At 36.9% G+C, this 20,584-nt stretch overlaps 1 protein-coding gene across 1 annotated transcript; it reads right to left on the bottom strand.

Moving 5' to 3' along the window:
- Window positions 1-2,039: 2,039 nt before the first annotated feature.
- On the bottom strand, window positions 2,040-18,031 carry LOC104163507 (dual specificity protein kinase TTK-like; the record flags this gene model as incomplete). The annotated part of the gene is made up of 11 exons (XM_009702535.1): window positions 2,040-2,132; window positions 3,237-3,363; window positions 4,959-5,084; window positions 5,160-5,346; window positions 8,127-8,250; window positions 8,953-9,052; window positions 10,072-10,166; window positions 10,249-10,324; window positions 10,417-10,525; window positions 13,249-13,389; window positions 17,925-18,031. Coding segments are annotated over 11 exons (1,285 nt in total), but the record flags the coding sequence as incomplete, so codon positions are not given.
- Between the last annotated feature and the right edge of the window lie 2,553 nt (window positions 18,032-20,584).

Here is a 20,584-nt window from a genome sequence, read left to right as displayed (position 1 = left end):
CTCATGAAGTTCAACAAGGCCAAATGCAGAGTCCTGCACATGGATCAGGGCCATCCCCAGTATCAGTACAGGCTGGGGGATGAAGAGATTGAGAGCAGCCCTGCCTAGAAGGACTTGGGGGTGTTAGTGGATGAAAAATTTGACATGATCCAACAATATGCACTCACAGCCTGGAAGGCCAACCATATGCTGGGCTGCATCCAAAGCAGCGTGACCAGCAGGTCAAGGGAGGGGATTCTCCCCCTCTGCTCCACGGTGGCGAGACCGCCCCCGTAGTACTGCCTTCAGCTCTGGGGTCCTCAGCACAAGAAGGACATGGACTTGTTGGAGCGAGTCCAGAGGAGGCCATGAAGATGATGCGAGGGCTGGAGCACCTCTGCTGTGAGGACAGGCTGAGAGAGCTGGGGTTGTTCAGCCTGGAGAAGAGAGGGTTCCACAGAGACTTTATTGCAGCCTATGGCACCTCTGCATGCTTCAGTTTTGTGGGGGAAGAAGCCCATTTTAAGTGAGCATGGTAATTGCAACATGAGAGCTTGAGCATATTCCATCCAATTAAGCTACTGATGAAGTGACAACTATCAAATATGTTTAAATTAAAAAAATTGAGAAGCTATAAAACAAGGTCAACCTTAAGTACCATCTCAGGCACATAAAGCAGCTTGGGTAAAATCCATGCATTTAAAACAAAACACCAGTGGATTTAGTGGACTGAACTTAATGATAAGATTAGAGATACTCAGTTCTAAAATTTAGCTTTAACTAAGCTTTCTGGGCAATTTTTGGCAAGTCAAAAGGATACTTAGGAAAAAAAAGCGTTTTAAATAGAAATGCTATCATTTAACTTTAGTATCTAATCTATATTTCACTGCATGCCTCAGATTAACTAAAAGTAACCATTTCACTTTCCATGTGCTGCTGACTAAGTACTGCATGGGCTGTTACTGAGGATTAAGCAGTGCATGCATGTGTCAAATTTCCCTTACAGAAATTCTTAGGCTGTCCCTTTGACTAGTAATATAGTCTTCAGACAGAAGCATACAGGTGTGAAGCAGAGGTGTGGAAGACAGAAGAAAGCAGACAAAAGAGAAATTTAACTCACAAAAAACTGCATATGTTGTTTTTCTTATTATCTTCTGAACAACAGATTTTGCCAAAACTGTTTGCCAAGCTCCTATGACCCCAAATTTCCTTATAAAAGCAGCTCACTCACCACTTCAGTCATACTTACACTCCACTTCTCACACAAGTTACAGAAGTAATAAGGGATGATCTGTCCAACTTCAGGAACTTTCAATCAACCTTACAAGCCATGTGTTTCCAAACAATGTAATCACACTGCCCTAAACAATAGCCTCTCAAATTAAGATGTACAGTAATACTGCAGCACATCTTTTATAAGAGAAGAGCTAATTTTATTAGGAATTTTAATTTCTATGGTGGAGTGAGTATTACCTTCAAGAGCATACACAACCTACCTTCAGGTCTTCATGCAGAAAGCAAAAGGAAGTGGGCTCTCACCATTGTTTACTGATTTAAGTGAAATTTTTAGGTGCTCATGAGAGTTGGGTGATCACTTTTTCCTCTTTCTGTAGCTTCTGTTCAGTGTTCTGACCAGATCTGTTCAGAGTTTCTGTTCACTGTTTATTCTTTACTTCAACAACCTCCATTTATCTACCCACTGTTCTTACTTTATTTCTCCACTAAAATGAACATTACTGTGCTTAACTTCCTGTAATAATTGAAGCATCATTTTCATAACAATACGTTAATGCGGTTATTATTGCAGGGTATCTGAAGACTCAGATAAAACAGCATTGTACCAGATGCAATCTGTGTGCTATGTTTCTTCTGCATCCATGAGGTATAAAGTCTAAGCATAGCATTAAAACAACAAATTTCTAGATTCTCTGGGTCACTCAAACACTTTGTACATGTTAGTACTATGCGCTCATTAGATGACTTCAACATGTGTATGTTTATAATACAAACTACTACTGTGTAAATGAGTGACTGCCTAAAAAGATAAAAGAGTATCTTACCTTACTTGAGCCTCCACTGCCTATTTGCTTTAATATTGTATAAACTCTTCCTTTGATGGCGAGACATTCATGTGAAGGTAGAGAAGCTGGAACCTGTGTACGTACAGAAAGAGTTAAGAAAATTACTACTGGTATATCTGCAGCGGAACTTGGTAGAGATCTACTTTTTATTAAGTTAATATGCTTTAAGTTGTCTTAGTCTTTCCAAACAAATTGAAGTGTAGTAAAGCTAAGCTTTAAATGAAAGCTGAAGATCCCATAGCAAAAGCATCTGCATAATGATCATCACTTGGCACGCAGTATCACTGAACTCTTAGAAAAGATACCAGTGCTCTTCACACTGGAAATCAAGAAAAGGGTGTTCTTTAATAAGGCTTCTCAGATCATTAGAGACACCTCCCTCTTTACAGATAACGTTGGAAACTAGATTGAAACAGACACTTTCAGTCACAGTATGCAACTAAGAGCTGTACCCAAATCATCTACTATTTTATTTGGAGCTAACGACTAGCTAGCAGATGTCAGTGCTGTCAAGCTGAAACAGCCTGTATTGCCTGTACCTGCTACACCAAGCTGTAGAACAGCCACAAATTTCTAGTATCAATCCTCTCATAGAAAGTTTAAACCTATCCCCCAATTCTGTCTACAACTGGAAAGATTCCTACCGGAATGTGCAACCCATCTAAGGTAATCTATTTTCACATGAATTCAGGCCACTACAAATGCATCAAAATTCATGAGATCTAACAAAATGGAGAAGGAATGTAATTCTTCATTTGTTTACCTCCCTCAGACTCATGGTTTTTAACACACACTGCTTCTCTTTATGGGTACTCCACTGTAGTGGGTAGTACCACTATAAAAGCATAGCAGAACAAAAATAGTGACTAGTTCTTGCCTTGTCATGAAGTAGGATCTGAAAGGACTTAGATTTCAGAGGTAAAGGCTTCAGGATTTTGACACAACTGAACTGATTTTTCAAGAGCTAACTTATTTTACCTCAATTCAGACATATGTATAAAGAAACAGTTATTTTGAGAGTAGGCAATACAGACTACTACCCATTACTCATCCAGAAAAATGAACAGCAACTTTAGATTAAAAAAAATATACACATACATGCATATATTTAACCTAAAGAAGTCTCCAATGAAAATATGTACTAAAAAATGGCAGAAGACAGCCTAAAATTGTTACCTGCAAGCCACCTTGATTTTGAAATGGAGTTGCTGGAGTATGTGGTAGGAAATATGGGAGCTGGCTGTAGGGAGTAGAAATTTGACATCCTGGCAGAACATTGTTCTTTACAACTGGCGTTCTGAAACTAAAGGAAATTATGAACAATATCTGCATTTAGTTGTGGGTTTGATTTTTTTTAAGATTATTCTAACACAGGTGAAGCCTTCAGTGCTTCTTGAAAGTTAAATCCTATTGACTAGCAAAAGCCCAAGCCTCTGCTACATACAGTAATTAGCATTAAGGCCACTTCAGCTTCTTCACTTAAAAGTCCTTTATAAGTACACTTAAACTATATCATACTTAGAAATATTTCCTAAAACAGTAACTAATTAAATCCCCATCTCAGATACTAGCTGGCACTCCCCACAAACAGAAAAGTGAAATAACATTTAACTAGAAGAGCTGACCGTAAGACAGCAAGATAGTCTGAGCCACAGTTAGTTTTCTTCAGCTTATGGTTCTTTATTCTAAAAAGGTTTTGATGGAGAGACTTTTTTTTTTTTTAAAGTCAGCATATTGAGACAAACAACTTCAACGCAAGAGGGGGTTTTTTGTTTTGTTTTTTGGTGGTTTGGGTTTTTTTTTGAGAGCGCTTTATCTACGCTGTATATGAGTGGAAAGATCATGTATTTAAGAAAACTAAAGATTGCAAGAAATTCTTTAATTTTTTTGGTTTGTTCCCTTGATGTGTCTATCATATATTTAGTTATATACCAAATATACTTCCCCCCCCCCAGTATTTACAGAAACTGATGCTAAGATCAGAACTGGAAAAGAATTTATATGCCTAGGACTTTTTTCTAGAGAATAAAATGACAAAAGTTTAGAAAAAACACAGTCAAAACTGGTCAAAAGCATGGTTCTCGCTGAACACACACACAAAAAAAATCAAATTCTGCATATTTACCGTATGCCATACATACTGTGTGTAATGAGAATTTAATTTTTTAATATTTCCATATTGTCAAAGTTTGAAAGAAGCAAGAACATAATCTATTCAAGGACTACTTTTATCAAGTTCCATCATAAGATGATGTGCTTCGCTCACTACATATATTCTAAATTCTACAGAGGCAGAAGTCCTACCAATAGGAACAGTGCTTACTCATCACAGCCTTGACCTATATGATTCATCCTAGAGACTTATGAAAATAGTAATCATATAATTAAGAAAGATATATCAACACATGGACAAGGGTTTATGCCTAGTTTAAGATTGAATGGATAAACAAATGCTAGCATTTCCTAACTTGAGTGCTCAATTCTGCAAGCCTCAAAAAAAAAAACCTGTAAGGAAACTAAACCCACAGACACTTGCATCATGGGAACTAGACTGATATAATACAGTTATCAATCTAAAAACCCTGTCAGCCACAAAAAAACAAAGCATCCAGAAGAAAGTATCACGTAGCAGGGATCAGAGAAAGAGGTAAATCCTGTAACAGGGAGTTACTGATTTGATGGTGTACTTCTAAATGCTGAAGAGCTGACAGGGAAGACAAAGTTCCCTAAATGCAATCTGAATCTTAAGTCAGGCATTTGACATCAAGTGTTGGAAGCACTTGCAAATCTTGTCTGCTGTCTGAACAGCAAAATTTAAGAAACCCTGTTAAAAACTGCTGAAGTCTTTCCAGAGATCAACTACTGTTCATGAGTGTACAGCTCAAAGAAGTGGCTTACCAGTCCATATAATCATTATATGTGGTGCTTGGTGTTCCACAAACATGCGATGGATCATGTTTCTTAGAAACAGCATCTGGTGGTGATAATCCTTTTGAAATGGGATGACCAGATTGTTCAAGGTCCCTACAGAGAACAAAGCAAGATATTATTCCACACAAGGAGCCACAGTTAAGAACACAGAAATCGTATTCTTATTACTTTACCTCTCTATAAGAGCTTTTCTGTGTCACTTCTTGAACTGGCCATTTTTTTCTGACGGTAACACAGTTTAGTTTAATCTTATCCAACTGCTTTCTATAGCTTTCACCAGAACTAGATTGCTGCTGTTGACTTCCCAGACTCCTTGGCTCTGGTACCTTCAGCTCCTCATGCTGGACTTTATTTTCTGAAAAAAATCATATAATGAAAAAGACTTGATATTTAGTACTTGAAACAATTTCTGGCAGATTTATCCCTCAGTTTCTAGGAGAATTTTACCTCATTTTCTATAATAAATACCTCACCTCCAGAATAAATGAACACAGTTGACTTACTGGAATGAGGCATTAAAAGGCATTAACGTAAATCTTCAGGATTCATATTCAGTTCAGTATAGTAACATGGCAACTTTTTTCAAAAATCTTAGGATACTATTATAACAGTAACAGAGACACAACTGTTTCCTTCAAGCAACACACAGAACAAGATCATGTTTGTAATTTGTACTACAGCATCCTGGGACACTGAGCAGGTTTATAAAGCATCGAAGATAAGCTTATTGCAATGCTTCAAATTAGAAGTCTGTTGTCTGTGACAATAGGCAACCTATAACCCAGTGTAATGACTGAAGTTAGAGGCATAAAGGGACAAGGCATGCTCCATCTCATGGTTCCTTTGACAGAGGTCATAGGACATTGAACTGGTAGAAGACTGCAGGGCAGGTTGCAAACAGCACAGCCTAGGACTGTTCCTTCAGATGCTCATTCAGTTTTCTCAGGGGGCTAGAAAGCAGTATTCCGTGCTAAGCAGGAGTTGGGTGCAATTCAGCTACCGAAGGACTGAGCGACTGCAACCAGCATCTCATCTGGAAGCTGGCATGAAGCACAAACAGGGAAAGTATGACCTGAAACCCAAACTGTTCCCAATGCAAGGCAATGGGAAAAGTTTCGGTGAGGGGTTGAGGGGACACTGAAGTTGAAAAATCACCATTTTTCAAATGAAATCTGTTTCTTTCCTACAATAGGTAGGTATGTATATAATCCTAAATCCAACTCTTGCAATATTATTAGACATTTTCACCTAATTTTTTCAGCAAGATCAGAAATCAGAAAGCTGACTAGGAAACTAGATTTCTGATGAAACACAGAAATGGCAAGTAACTGTAAAAGATTAGTACACGTATTCCATATTCCATGGTGTCAGTGCTAAGTCATTAGCAGTAACCTCCTAAATTTTATAGCAAGAATTTCAGGGCTGGTAAATCTGAGCTGTTTAGAACATTTCCCAGAAAGACCACAGTGTAAGGTGATCTCACACCACCCCTATTCCTATGTCATGAGGTGACTTCACACAATAGTCAAACTCCATGCATTAGATAAATACCTAAGTAGAGCTTAGGTTATTTCTGGAATACACCAAAAAATGTCTGTTTCTAAAATAAGTTAAAAATCATTCCCCAAAAGTCTGTTAATAATGCAATAAGAATCTCAGCCATTCAAATGACAGCAAGACATAGAGTTCTTTAAAAAATAAAGTTTCTAAAAATTACAACACAGTTAAGGCTGAAACACCATGTTGCTTAAAGCAAGAGCATTTACAGTAAGCAAAAGTGTAACAGTGCATTTGATTGACACTGGAATTTAATAAACCTCTAAAGTCTACACATTTATTTAGTACAAGCGTCATTCACATGAACAAAGGATTCCTGCAGGACAAGTTCATAAATTAGATTGCATTGAGTATATGGAAAGAATGGTGAAAATAATTCAGGGTTTTTTGCAGGACATAGGAAAAAAAGGGGCAAACAATTTGCCTTTTGACAAAGTGTTTTCATACTTTTGGGAAACCTCATAAGAAAGTAATTATAGAATAAATAAATTTCTTTAATGTCATAACTTTCCCCAAAGATTAAGATGCATGCATATGCTGTGGTAAAACTCAGGGGAAGAAAATACTATATTACAACAAGTTAAGAAATACCCAAAGTGACACGAATTTAACATTTAGAAGTAAATGCGTGTAGGGCAGTGAAGTTGACCAAAGACAACAGATACTTAACAGATGAAACCAAGAAAGAGACAAAAGAAGCCTGACCAAAGTAGAAGCAAATTATTCAGATATGTGAACAATCCTAATATGAGAAATAGTCTCTGATATTTAAACAGCAACTGAAAAAGCTACCTAGTTTCATGTACTAATGGGTAAACAGGATAGAAAGCAGAGTACTGAAAGCAACAGATTACACGGATGTTCTGCATTCAGAGAGAATTCCAGGAGCTCTGAACTTCTTTCAAGTTAAAGACAGTGTCATGTCTCACCTTTTTAAGCTTACTTCAGCCAAAACAATCTCCGATTAAACTTCGACAAAAGAAGTTAGAGCTATGGCATCTATAGGGTAAACCAGGAGCATATACAAGAAGTCACAGGTGAAGCAAACTACTATAAAATATGAGTCCGTCTCAAAAAATCTAAACAGACTGTCCCTCAAGTACATCATAATCCTTAGTTTGAATTCCTCTCAGCCAACATACACCTTTTTTTTTGGTCTAAGCTAGCACTGTTATCTGATACTCTGGCAACATTTTTCTACACTCAGGCTGGCAAGTCTTAATCTGAAACCTTGCACTGTTGCTATTTCAATGCCTGTTTCTTAGGTACACTGTAAGAGCTGAGGACATAATGAATTTGCATTATACACTGGCATTTTACTTCAAGCCCAGCACTCCATAGTTTTGGACAGTGTTGCAGTGGGGATTTTTGTGTTTGGGTTTTTTTTTTTTCTTCTTACTACTTTCACAAGTATCACTCAAAAGCCAAATTTTAATTAAATGCTCCTCAATTCCAAGCAGACCAACTTTTTCACTTTATGAAGAATATTTTATTTAGCAATGCATTTTTTAAAAATACAGAACAGCAAATTTTCAATGCTTATTCTGTTTCAAACTAACACATCACATTAATAGTTACCTTCTCTTTTCATCGCAAGACTTGTATCCATTTTGGTTTTGAGATTTACAGCTGAATTGGTAGCCGTTTCTAAGCTGTTCTCATCCAACATCTGCAACTGTAAAGAATCTTTTTCTTGTAAGGACTAAAGAAAACAAAAAGCATCTCAAAAAGAATCAAAGGAGATCCCAAGCATAGGGTCCAAAAGACATTTCCTTATGATAATTAATAACCGACACACCAAAAAGCAAACATGCTTCAGAAAACAGCGCAGGGTACACAGACAAGTATTACTGGTACTATTTTTAGATCCATCAACACTCTGAATTTCCATCATACAGTTTCTTTAACAAAGACTTAAGTGCTTTCTATTTTTGAATTTTCTTTTGGGGAATACGGACACGTGACATGAAAATGCAAGGCAGAGCTCAAATTACTCTCTACCAAAAGCCATAATTTACAGCTCCACAGACCACCTAATGAACTCAATTGAACAGAGTACTTCCCATGATAAAACTCATGACTGCAGCTGAAAGAGCTCCTGTAGTCAAGACAAAATCTGTTTAGCCGCTCTTCATAGATCATATAACAGATTAACACCCTCCCATTTCTCTCATCAGGTACATTGTTCAGAGAAAGCTTTTTCTTAATGCTTGATTATCCATAACAATTTCCAAATTTAAAAGCCACAATGAACATTTCTATTCACAACTGGTTACTTAACATAAAGGAAAAATTCTACCTTATTTCTTTCTTGAATTGAAAAAAGTGTTATTATTTTCCTTTCTAGTACTGTAGGACAGCCAGGTAGAGGTCCTTATATCTATCTTTAAAAGATTTAAGTTACCTGTAAGTCTCCCAGGTCGTATGAATCACCCCCACTAGATTTTGGTTGTGATGGTGGAAAAGGTGCAAAGAAGGCTGTACATTTGGAGCTGGATATTTGCCTATTGAAATAACATTGTTAATTACATCACATGCCAACATATAACGTAGTGATCGCCTTCTGTGAACCAGATGAAAGAGGTAGTTGTGTGCAGACTTTTGGCTACAAGTTTCAGGTATACAGAAAAGCAGGTCTACTCTGACAGCCAAGTAAGAAATAATAAAAAACTGTAACCATGCCACAATCATCCTATGAAATGACAGATGACTTAATCGGTTGCCTTCCATAGAAAACAGTAATAAGCTACAGCCAGGATCCTAAACCCCAATGGTGTGTTCCAGAGTAAGTTTTTAAATACTTACAGAACAATACCATTATGTGAAATACTTTATCCCACTACTTTCACAGATTCAGAATATTGGGCTTTAACTTCTGAGAGGCTAAGTATGCAGTTTTTACTCTTTGGTTATGGGAACTTTGGGGGAGAAATACATTTCTGCATGATTTAATCACACAGCAACAGAGAAGGAAGTTAGCATAACAGACTTGATTAGGGAGGAAAAAAGGTTGCTCCTCTGTTTACTTTCAAGCAGTGCTACAGTCAGGTAACATGCAAAGTGCTACTTTAGTTGGCAGATTTTTCCACTGCTCAGTTATTGACAATAAAATGAGCATAACCACTTCCTTTATATAATCACTATCATATGGATGTCAAAAATGAGGATTTCAAAAATCTTTTGGAAGTTACAAGATTGCCTTATATCTAATTTTAGAAACTGGAATACACAAATGTAAAGTTATTTTGAACAAAAATTTTTTGCCTTACTCTCCATTTCTTTTGAGCCTACTGATTAGCCGGAGCAAAACACTGATCTTTGCCTGCTCTCATATAAAGAATCTGAGTAGTGATATAGGAAGTAGGTTATTGCAATACACATGGCAACTATAATGACTATTTGTCAATAATCTTTAGATCAATTTTAACATTCTTAACATCCAACATTTCCACTATCCAATAAAAACCACTGTTGAAAAGGAACATTCAAGTCTGTTGTGCTGTGGTAAACCAAATAACCATACCTCTTCATAACACTAGCTGTAAGTGGGACATCTGTCTTCACATCATCACCAGCATCAGTTACTAGTTTAACAGGAACCCTCCCAAAGGGGCAGGCCTAGGAGCAAATTGAAAGTTATCACATGTGTGAAGCAGAATGAAAAGTTTAAGATTTCAAAGAAAAATGTTACATGTTCTACCTGGTTAGATTTGTTTAGTGATCTTAATGGATTGTGGTAATTAACTAGAGCATCAAGTTCCTGTGACTTCTCCTCCCTGAAGGAAAAAAAAAAACACACAACTTTGTAGTGCGTGTTTGGTTTTAGCTTAAATGACATTTTAAGAAAATAAAAAAATCAAGCCATTACCCAAGCAAGAGTCTGGTAACAGTAGAAGAATTTTCACCAGAATCATTCCTTTTTACGCTTCTGTGATTTCCAGCTATGCTTTGAAGTCCAGACTCTTGTGTACTTGATACTGTAGGTAAATCAGAATTATTCAGATAATACTGCAGAATGTATTTATTTCAGGAGAAAAAAGTGTTCTTTCATAAGTGAAATTCAAAAATATGTACATTTGCAGTAGTCTACTATTAATAACATATATTGCTATTTTCTACTGATCTAGACAGATATTCTATAATTATATAAGATATGATAATTCAGATGAAAAAAGAAAAAACTCACTTACAACCAGAAGCAACTTTCCAGAATAAGCATAAAATAGCCTGTAACAATTCTTAAATATTTCAGCTACTTGTTTTCTACACAGCTATAGTTGTAAACTATGTTTAAACACATAGAAGGGAGATTCAAGATGTCCAGAGACTAACCAAAAAAATTTAACTTCTAATTGAAAAACCTCACTGTTCATTTTATCCTATATGCAGAAAGAGGAATACATGCACCAAAAACATTGGTTTAAACACTATCTTGGGGGAGTGAGGAAGAAACCCAGGCTTTCAAAGCAAGATGACTTTTCAAATCTACATTCTGAAATTAAATCTCTACTCCAAAACAGCATCATCCAAAGGATGCTTCTGAAGCTTGTGCCACAAGTACTCCTCAGGAGATTTAAAGCTGCTTACATTTGGATTGTTTTGTTGTTCATTCCAATTATTTACCAGCACATATGATGAGGACACCCACATCTAAATAACTATAATAAAAGCCAGATGAACACTGCCGTATGAGCTATTTCTAGTCCTTAATTTTTCACTAACTACTTATGCCAATAGATCAAACTACTTGGTTAAATAGAAAAAAAAAATACAACTGCCTCAATGTATAATGCAGTTCTAAGTTTTGTGTACTTAACACTGACACTGCACATGGCTTTGAATTAGCAGTTTACCGATCCAGTACCATCACCACCTCCTATACATCCTACACTTTTTTCTTCTTTCCATATACAAAGATTTTTTTTGCCCAAGCTTATCACTCAACTCTCACATTCAGCTGGTGATATACAATACTTGTATTCCTTCACAGTCTGAGACAGTCTATCTGCCTCTCATAATACTCACAACTACAGTTGGACTCTATGAGCTTAAGGGTCTTTTCCAGCCTAAATGGTTTTATGACTTACATTTAATTACTAAATTATTTTCTCCAACTAAACATGTTTGATTGCATCTGGTCTGTCAAATATTTTAGACTGCTGTGCATAAATCAAAGAGGGGAAGAAGGAATTAAACCAAAGGCTTCTAGACTTGCTGCACAGTTTTTATATTTGCATCACTACACTATAACGGCATATAACTTGTCAAAAGCTTTCTGAACAACCTTTTGAATCCATGAAGAAATTCATTTGCATATATAGCATTCCTGTTTTCAAATAAAAAGCTTTCAAAAGCAGCTTTTTTAATGGAAATACAAAACAGACAAGATTTAAACAGCTATACATTAAAACAGTCTCTATTGCTTCAGAAGGACCATACAAATTAAAGCCAAGTTCAGTGATTTAGGCCATGTACATCACTGAGTTTGAGATATTTCATATCTAGTGTTATTTGACTTTTAAACTTCTATCTTTAAATAACTGAATTAATACTCAGCATTACCTAATGTTACAAGCTCATACAGATGAAAAACTACATAAGCCTACTCTTCCCCAAAGTTCACTGCTTCCTAAATGGCAGACAGGCTCTTGCCATGTATTCTCTCATAGGTATTCCCTTAGCTTTGCAGGAAGTAAAGCCAATAATATCAGCTAGAAATTGTACAATCCACGAGGAATATTCCACAGGATATTCTCCTGTGGCACTTATGATGTCTGCATCTGATTGTTGGTAAACAGAATAGGACCAAAGAGAAAATTTATTGAAAAATTAATACCATAACTGAATATTATTGCAAGTATTGCCAAATGTTTGGGTTTTTTTCCCCACAGCTAGTGTTTCACATAAAGGTTGATTCAACAGGAGCCAGTCAAGTCTCAAACCACATTCCTGAAGACATACCCCTAAGGAAATGAAATCAAACATCTCTTGCACTGATTCTGTCCTTATACAAAGCAAAAAAATGGAAGGGTCCAACACCACTCTTGAAAGAGTTAGTTACGTGCACTTCAATATTTAAGTCAAATCATGTTTTTTTGCTCGGTTCTACTCCAAAAAAATCTCTCTTGAAAACCTCATGAGGTAACTGTTCCCTTATTGAAGATACCCAGCAATGAGTATCAGTTTTATTTCATGATATAGCCAGGCACTTCAATTTTGTTCTGATAAAGACATGGGTTTTGTCCATTTGTAAAATAAAGTTGAAATGGATTATTTTTCCTAGATTACACTTCACTGAAATGACTGCCAGAACTTCACCAGCCTGTGACAAGATACACCTCAAAGCAAGATGTGTGTATAGTCTAGTCTGTACATTTCAACTCTAATTCTTTTCTACCACCAGTAGCTCTTATTTCACACTTTCAGCTGCAAGTCTATTACAAAGTACAAATTCCTAATGACAGTCAGAGGAACACCCCCTGCAGAATTACAGAATCTACCATCTTATGGCTCCTGCAAACTACAGTCACTGCATTGAAAATGGAATCCAGTATTGAAGGACTAAGACTGAAAATATGTCTGGTTTAGACAATAGCGGTTTATGAATTCATATCTGGAAGAGACAAACATTAGAAAAGTTTTTTCAATTAGAATTACAACATGCATAAACTCAACCAACATTTTAAGAAATTGCAGTTACCTATGTTCTCCTTCTCTTCATCTGAAAGCAACTGCTTTTTTTGTGATTGAAGGTTTTGTAGTGCAGTTTCCAACATTTCTAGTGGAACAGCAGAGCACTCCACAGCTTTCTGAAGGAGCTGCTTACACTTCTTCACGTTTCCTAAGTAATAAGGCACACAGAGTTAGAAATCAAGGAAATTAAAAAAACAGTTACGCTAGGGCAACATGGTCTTTTTTTAAAGATGCAATTACATTCACGCTGTCTTATATTCACGTTGCATCATTGTCTGATTGCCTAATTGCTTATTAGGCACTTCCGCCCTTAGATATCCACTTTAAGGATATTGCCTGGAACTAGTTAGAAGTGAATGTCAGTCAATTTTGCACATGAAGTTGAACACAGAATCACAAAATATGCTTTATGAACTCACAAAACTGCATTCTTAGTTTGGTTAGTGTTACAGGAACTGTAATGAAACACAACAAATTCTAAAATCCCTTTTTTTCCTGTAGTATGAGCAAGGAAAGACCACCTTTATGGACTTTCATTTAGATCTGACCAGATACAAACATTATTACATATGCATTCTAAAACATCTTTAATGCACTTAATAGAAATTAAAGTTAAAAGCAGTTGTTGTTAAATCAAACTTCACTACTCCGAGCAGCACTACAGTTAAGGAGCTAAAAGGAATGGTATTGTTTCATTAGTTTTACACATTACTAGATGCCATAAACAGAGAATGAAGAGAACTGGGGGGAAGAGGGGATGTTTTAACAAAATATAATGAAAGTAATCAATTGAGATATATATGAGCATGTATGTACTCATACCACTATTAAAAAACCCTTAAGAGTCAAATAAGGGAAGAAGCGTACTGCAACTAAAAATCTTTTCCTTGGTTTAGAGAGCATCATGGCAAAGTGATACAATGCTTTGTTACCACTGTTAATGCCCTTGAAGTCCCAATGCCCTCCTTCCTCAGTTCCAAAGCAGCAAAACGTAAACCACTTTGTCCTTATAGGTGCCACATACATATGTAATTAAGTATTTTTTTATACTATATAATAGTATATTTCAGAGCTCCATAATGTCTCCAGCACTCAAAACTCCATGGATAATTGAAGTTAGATGTCAATGTCGCTTGCAGTTCAGACTCGGGGGGAACGGTGTGTATGTGTTACGAACCTATGCTTAAGTAACCTATTTCAAGAATATTAAATGGGTGATGTTGGACACTGAAGCAAGGAAACACCAAAATAAGATTGCCTAAGATTTCATTTCAATGTATTTTGTGCATATTTGTTATGATTTGTTTAACTACATAATCAAATGCTATTTTTCTCCCAAATCCTTAGGAAGTGGGTAGGCTTAGTATTTCTTTATAAGAATCCTTAACCAGCATTCTACATTTAGCTATACTTGGTAACCACACATTGCTTCAACAAGACCTGCTAATGAAAATGAAAGTAATTCCTCCTATTATTATGTGCCTCATTGAGTAAGACATAACATGACACGAAAACACCTGTATGGAAAATCAACTGCTCCATCCTTCTTAACAGATGAGGAACCAAGGCACAAAAGTAAACCCAGAAGTATCTGTGAGTTTCAATCAGTCCACTCCATCACAAACAAAAAGCCTGAATGATCCACCTAGAAATAACATTTTATATTATAGCCACAAGTAGAGTTTTATTTGTGGTCATGAGTTCTGAGCAATTCACAACAAATCTTGACTCAAGTACACTACCCAAGGCACACCAAAAGTAAGACAGACATCTCCCCACCTGGCCTATTTAAACGAAGTTGTATTCAGCATTTAAATAAAAACCAACAGAATGGCACCTTTATCGTGTCATTCCATTTTCAGGTCATGAATATTAGATCTATAAGGAAATCAATATCAATTCACCAACTATAACTTGCACTGCTGAAATCACCAGGACAAGGAGGTAACAAAGCACTACTTTCCTCCTTTCCCTCTGGCCTAAGCTGGACACAGTGCAAAATGAACAACACTTACAGTAACAATATACAACTCACATGTTACATTAATTCTCTTTGAAGCACCAAGCAGGGACACTATGGCTCCATACGCATTACCAAACATCAAATACACCAGCTCAAGGATAACAGATACAGATCAGAGAGCACACCAGAGATAAAACAAAGCCAATCATAAATGGCTTATTCCTTTGGGATTAGGACTTCATTACAGGTTGACTATTTGCTGTCTGAGAAACCATTGCACGAACACGTCCCATAGCTACGGGGTAATTAAATGCACAAGCGATTGTGATAGAAGGATGAATTTAGTCATTGGTAACCAGTAACAACATTTCTACACTTTAAACAAAATCTATTGTGTAATTTGAGTATGACACTTATTCAACAATATCTTCATTATTGCAGTCTTACTGCTTTACTATCTTTTTTTAATAAGCATACAGTGCTCACTAAACAACTTATAAACAGTAGTAAAAAGTAGTTAATAAATTCAACACCACAGGTTTATATTAGAACAAGATTGGTCAGATAACTGAATTATCTGAAACAGAAAAACCGGAATTTCAAGTCAAATACATGGATTTGTCTTCTCCCCATCCTTTGAGGGAGTCATAGTCAGTATCCTTCGTCCATCAATTAGTTTACATGGCACATATTTCTGAGGGGGATTTCCAGTGTCTTTCCCCCTCCATTACAAATAACCTTATTAGTTAAGAAAAACTGGAAAACCTGAGAAGACAAATGAGTATTTACTTATCAATTTTAATAAGATGGCTCTGCTTCATGAGACACACTTTGAATATCTAAACTGTATCCTAAAATACAGTTTAAAAAGTACTGGACCACTGGTAGTGGTTTCCTCTATAAACAGAAGTAAACAAAGAATAATATCTAGTAAGATGTATTCAGAATCCAGAGTTTAGAGTACACAGTTATCTCCTTTATTGTAGTTAATTTGGGGGAGAATTTCTCATACTAGGGAGTATACAACAGCTTGCATGCTACTGACAAAAACCATGAAGAAAAACAAGCCACAAAAAACCTCAAAATACATCCACGAAGGCTTCTTCTTCACAAGAAAATAGCTTTAATGGAAAATGCTTGTCTTTCTGGATAGAGCAAGCTGTTAAAAGGGAGGAGATAAATGGGGTGACATAGATCACTGCTCTAATCACCCATGAAAAGAAGATTAAAAAGACACCCAAAAATACAAACCTGTGGGCAGACAGCACAATCCTGCTACCAAGTACCAGGGCCACTTCCCCTAAACACAACAGGAAAGTAGTGACATAAGCCCAGGTGAACTTTGTGGACTGCTGGCCCAAAGTATTGAAGACCTATTGTTCTAGATGCATTAGACCATAAACTTATATAGTCTAAATAGTCTAGACAGAGCACTTGAAGAGCAAAAGCAAGAAAACACACTCATGAAGAGTTTAATAAGTGAAGGAAAGAGGTGAAAAAAAAAAAAAAAATAAGTGATGCAGAGACAATCATTCATCACCTCCTACCAGCAGACCAATGCCCAGCCAGCCTCCAAGCATCTGCTACTGTGGAAAGACTATCCCCTAGTTTTTTATTGCTGCACATGATGGTATATGGCATGGAATGTCCCTTTGGTCAATTTGGGTCAGCTGTCCCAGCTGCGTCCTCTGCCATCTCCTTGCCCACCCCCAGCCTTTGGGCGGAGGAGAGGCCAAACAAAACACAGAAATCCTTGACACTGTGCAAGCACTGTTCAGCAACAGCTAAAACACTGGTGTGTTATCAACAGGGTTGTAGTCACTGATCCAAGATGCAGCATCACATGAGTTCTTAAGAAAATTAACCCCACCCAAGCCACATCCAGTCCACCAAGGAACACAATAAAGAAGGGAACTTTAAAGGGAACTAGTATTTTTAAGAGACATTACCACTCTTGTATCAGAATGGCTTGTGTAAAACACTGCTGTATGGCACCATGACAAAGACTACCACTCTATTTCAATTACTGACAAACCACCCTCGCAACTGACTGGAACATGGCATCAATGATACTGCCAAAGAAGTCAGTCCACAGCATTTATGAAGCAACAGAAGATATGAACCATCTCCACTGTCCCCAGCATGAACGTTCAACAAGAGAATAGGAAACAGAAGAATCAATTAAAAGCCAATTGCTAGCTACTTAAGAACCCGAGTGACACAGGGGAAAAGTTAATTGTACCAAATTGCATGTTTACAGCATATTTTGATTTAATAAAAAAACCACACCAAAAAAAAAAAATCTACAGCTGCCATTTGGAAGGAGCCAGAATTTCTTCCACAAGCAAGCCGAAAGTATCTAAAGGCAAATTATCACCCAACTTTGAGCATCATTTTTCAATGCAGCAAGAGCCTTACTCATACCTCCCACTGTAAGATCTAAGCTTAGAAAAAAACCCAGAAATCACTGCCAATTTTCATCTTGTTTGAAAGTTATTTCTAAAAAGGAAAAACCTATTAAGAACTGTGTGCATATTTTCATTAGAAAATGAACACACATGTTCTCATTAATTTTAAATCAAAAAAGAAAATCCAGATTTTTCTTTTCCTGATTTAATACCTCTCAGTTTCCTTGAAAATTATCCGATAGAGCAGAAATTTAAAACAACAAAACCTAGAACAACACAGAACAGCAACACCAAACAAGTTTTTCTACACACCTTGTGATAGCTCAAACTGTGCAAAAGCCACGTGTACAAAAGCAAATTTCTTGCAGTTCAGCCTGGCCAGATGAAATTGGTCCCGTGCCTCCTCTGGATCTTGAAGACTGTAAAGACAGCAAATCAATAGTTACACGAGGTGAAGAGTTTGAGTAACAAGGATGAAGTTCCATGTGCTGTGTGATGGATTTAGATAATTCTGGAAAATCAATCCATCTATAGCTGAAATTTTTAGTCTTCCTTAGAGCCACCAATAAAGTACAAATAAGTAAACAGTCTTAAAAAGCTAATAATGGAACGATATCAAGCTGACCCTTTCCAAAAACCAGATTGTGCTCAAACCTGAAGAGAAAGATTAAAGACTCATTCTTGGTCACTGCTTGTATTATTCCTCAAAATATATAGATATTTTCCCTCAAAACACCCACTAACCTGTACAGAACACCCACCTGTAGCCCTTCCAGGCTACACGCTGACACTATCCAGAGAAAAAAAACTCCATTCTTCTAGATGCATCCACTCCTGTACTAAGGAGGTTGCAAGGCAGGAGGACAAGTGTGGAAAAACATATCATATTAATCAAGTCAGAAGAAATATTACATACACTGTTATTTATGTCCTGCAGCAATGCGATCACAAAGTTCCCAATCCATTACATTCAAGTAATACTGAACTCCACATTTTTGCTAGAGGTTATGAGCTTTTCTACATTGAAGACCTGCTGGAGCTGCACCCAAATGATCAGATTCCCTTAGCAGAGATGTAGGCCACTGAAGGAAGATGTTTCTGTTGGCACATCTATAATACCATACCTATAGAAAACTAGGACAGAAGAGCATTTATCCAATAGCTACCTCTATCAAGGGTTCTATCGGAACATCGACTCCTTACAAGGTGTGGGGAATTTATTCTGTTTTCCCCATACTCCTAGGCAACACAGTCTTATCAGTTAAATTTGGTAGCACAAGGTGGATTTAAGTCTGTTTTCTGCAGACACACCAGAAGCAGCAACGGCAAACATAGTATACTTCAAAAATGTAGATTGTGCCAAAGTCCAGACAATGTATTTCACATCTAATACTTTCTTTACTTTCACTAAATTTTAATCCTAGCTTTACATTCAGCCATAGATTGCTAAAGAAACACAATTAAGATGCTTGCACACAGTACACCAACATTTAAATATTCTAGAGGATCTACAGCTTAAGTAAATGTGCATCAAAATACAAAAGGTCTGAATCTATATCACTATGAAATAAATTAACATTACATTTCAATGGACTCCCTCTCCCTTTTTAATATTAAGAAAAAAAGAAAAAAGTGTTAAACACTTTTAGCAGCAAAATCCATAATCAAGAAAAACGAGTTTTTTTCCAAAATTCCACACTGGTTCAACAGGTAAACAAAAGTAGTACCTAGAAGCGGGGATAGCGAAAAATTTATGACAATGGCTTAAAAAAATAAGTACAGAAAAATTCAACATGAAAAGCTAAAGAGAACATATTTCCAGTAGAATTCTGCAGAATTAAGAATGAGAAAAGTCTCTATCATAGTTTAGGCATGTTACTGGACTCCAGTAAGTTCAATAAACTCAGCTCTGATCATCCAAAGCAATAGGACAGGCACAGAATAACCCATCTGCAGGCAAAGTCAGAGTAACAGAAATTAAGCTGTAACATGAACTACGTTCACTTTCAAAAAGCATGTTAAAATTTAAGTTCCCATAGAAAGCAACAACAACTTGGATAGCAATGCACAGAACAAGACCCAAGACTGGCAACAGGCATCAAGTGCCACACACTTGGTGGCACTGTGCTACAGCCAGAAGCACTACATGAAAGCAGACCTGGCATGCTTAATGCACGATACAGATAGTCACTCACAGATGCAGCCGACTGTTCACTTTGCCCATTTCAGAGCACATCCAAGGGTTCTTCAAATAACCTCAGTATCATAACAAGTCAAAAGGTTTTGGCATAGTCAGACTGCAGCTAGAGAAGATACCAGGACAATGGAGGTCCAGCGCCAAGAATGGAGTAATCCAGCTTTGATAAGAAGAAAACGTGTTGATGCTCATAGACACTAAAATCTCAAGCCATTGTCACAGCTTCTGAAGTTTGTGATGCTCCAAATTGCTTTTCCTGTTAGGTAGAACGTTTGGTAGAACAGCAAACAGAACTCTACTGAAGACCATCTTTCTTCCCTTATCAAAGGCAGAATCATCAGAGCACCTATGTATCAAAGTGTTACTTTACTTGCAATAGCTAAAAAAAAGTAAATCAGAAGCACTCTGTACATAGTACTAGACAAACTGACAGCCAGGAACAGAGACGGTGAGTATGAAACACCAGGGAAGCCTCAAACACCAAGATAATTACAAGCAACGAGTGAACATGCCACTCTCCATCACCTTTGAAAGGTCATGGAGAACAGGAGAGGTGCCTGAGGACTGGAGGAAAGCCAATGTCACTCCAGTCTTCAAAAAGGGCAAGAAAGAAGATCCAGGAAACTACAGGCCAGTCAGCCTCACCCCCATCCCTGGAAAAGTGGTGGAGCAGCTCATTCTGGATGTCATCTCTAAGCAGCTGGAGAAAAAGGTGGCTATCAGGGGTAGTCAACATGGATTTACCAAGAAGTAGTCATGTTTGACCAATCCAAGA

Source organism: Cariama cristata, unplaced genomic scaffold (assembly GCF_000690535.1).
Source record: "Cariama cristata isolate BGI_N322 unplaced genomic scaffold, ASM69053v1 scaffold19556, whole genome shotgun sequence".
Classification (NCBI taxonomy): domain Eukaryota; kingdom Metazoa; phylum Chordata; class Aves; order Cariamiformes; family Cariamidae; genus Cariama; species Cariama cristata.
Note: the sequence above shows the minus strand (reverse complement) of the source record. Positions and strands in the feature narration are given on the sequence as shown.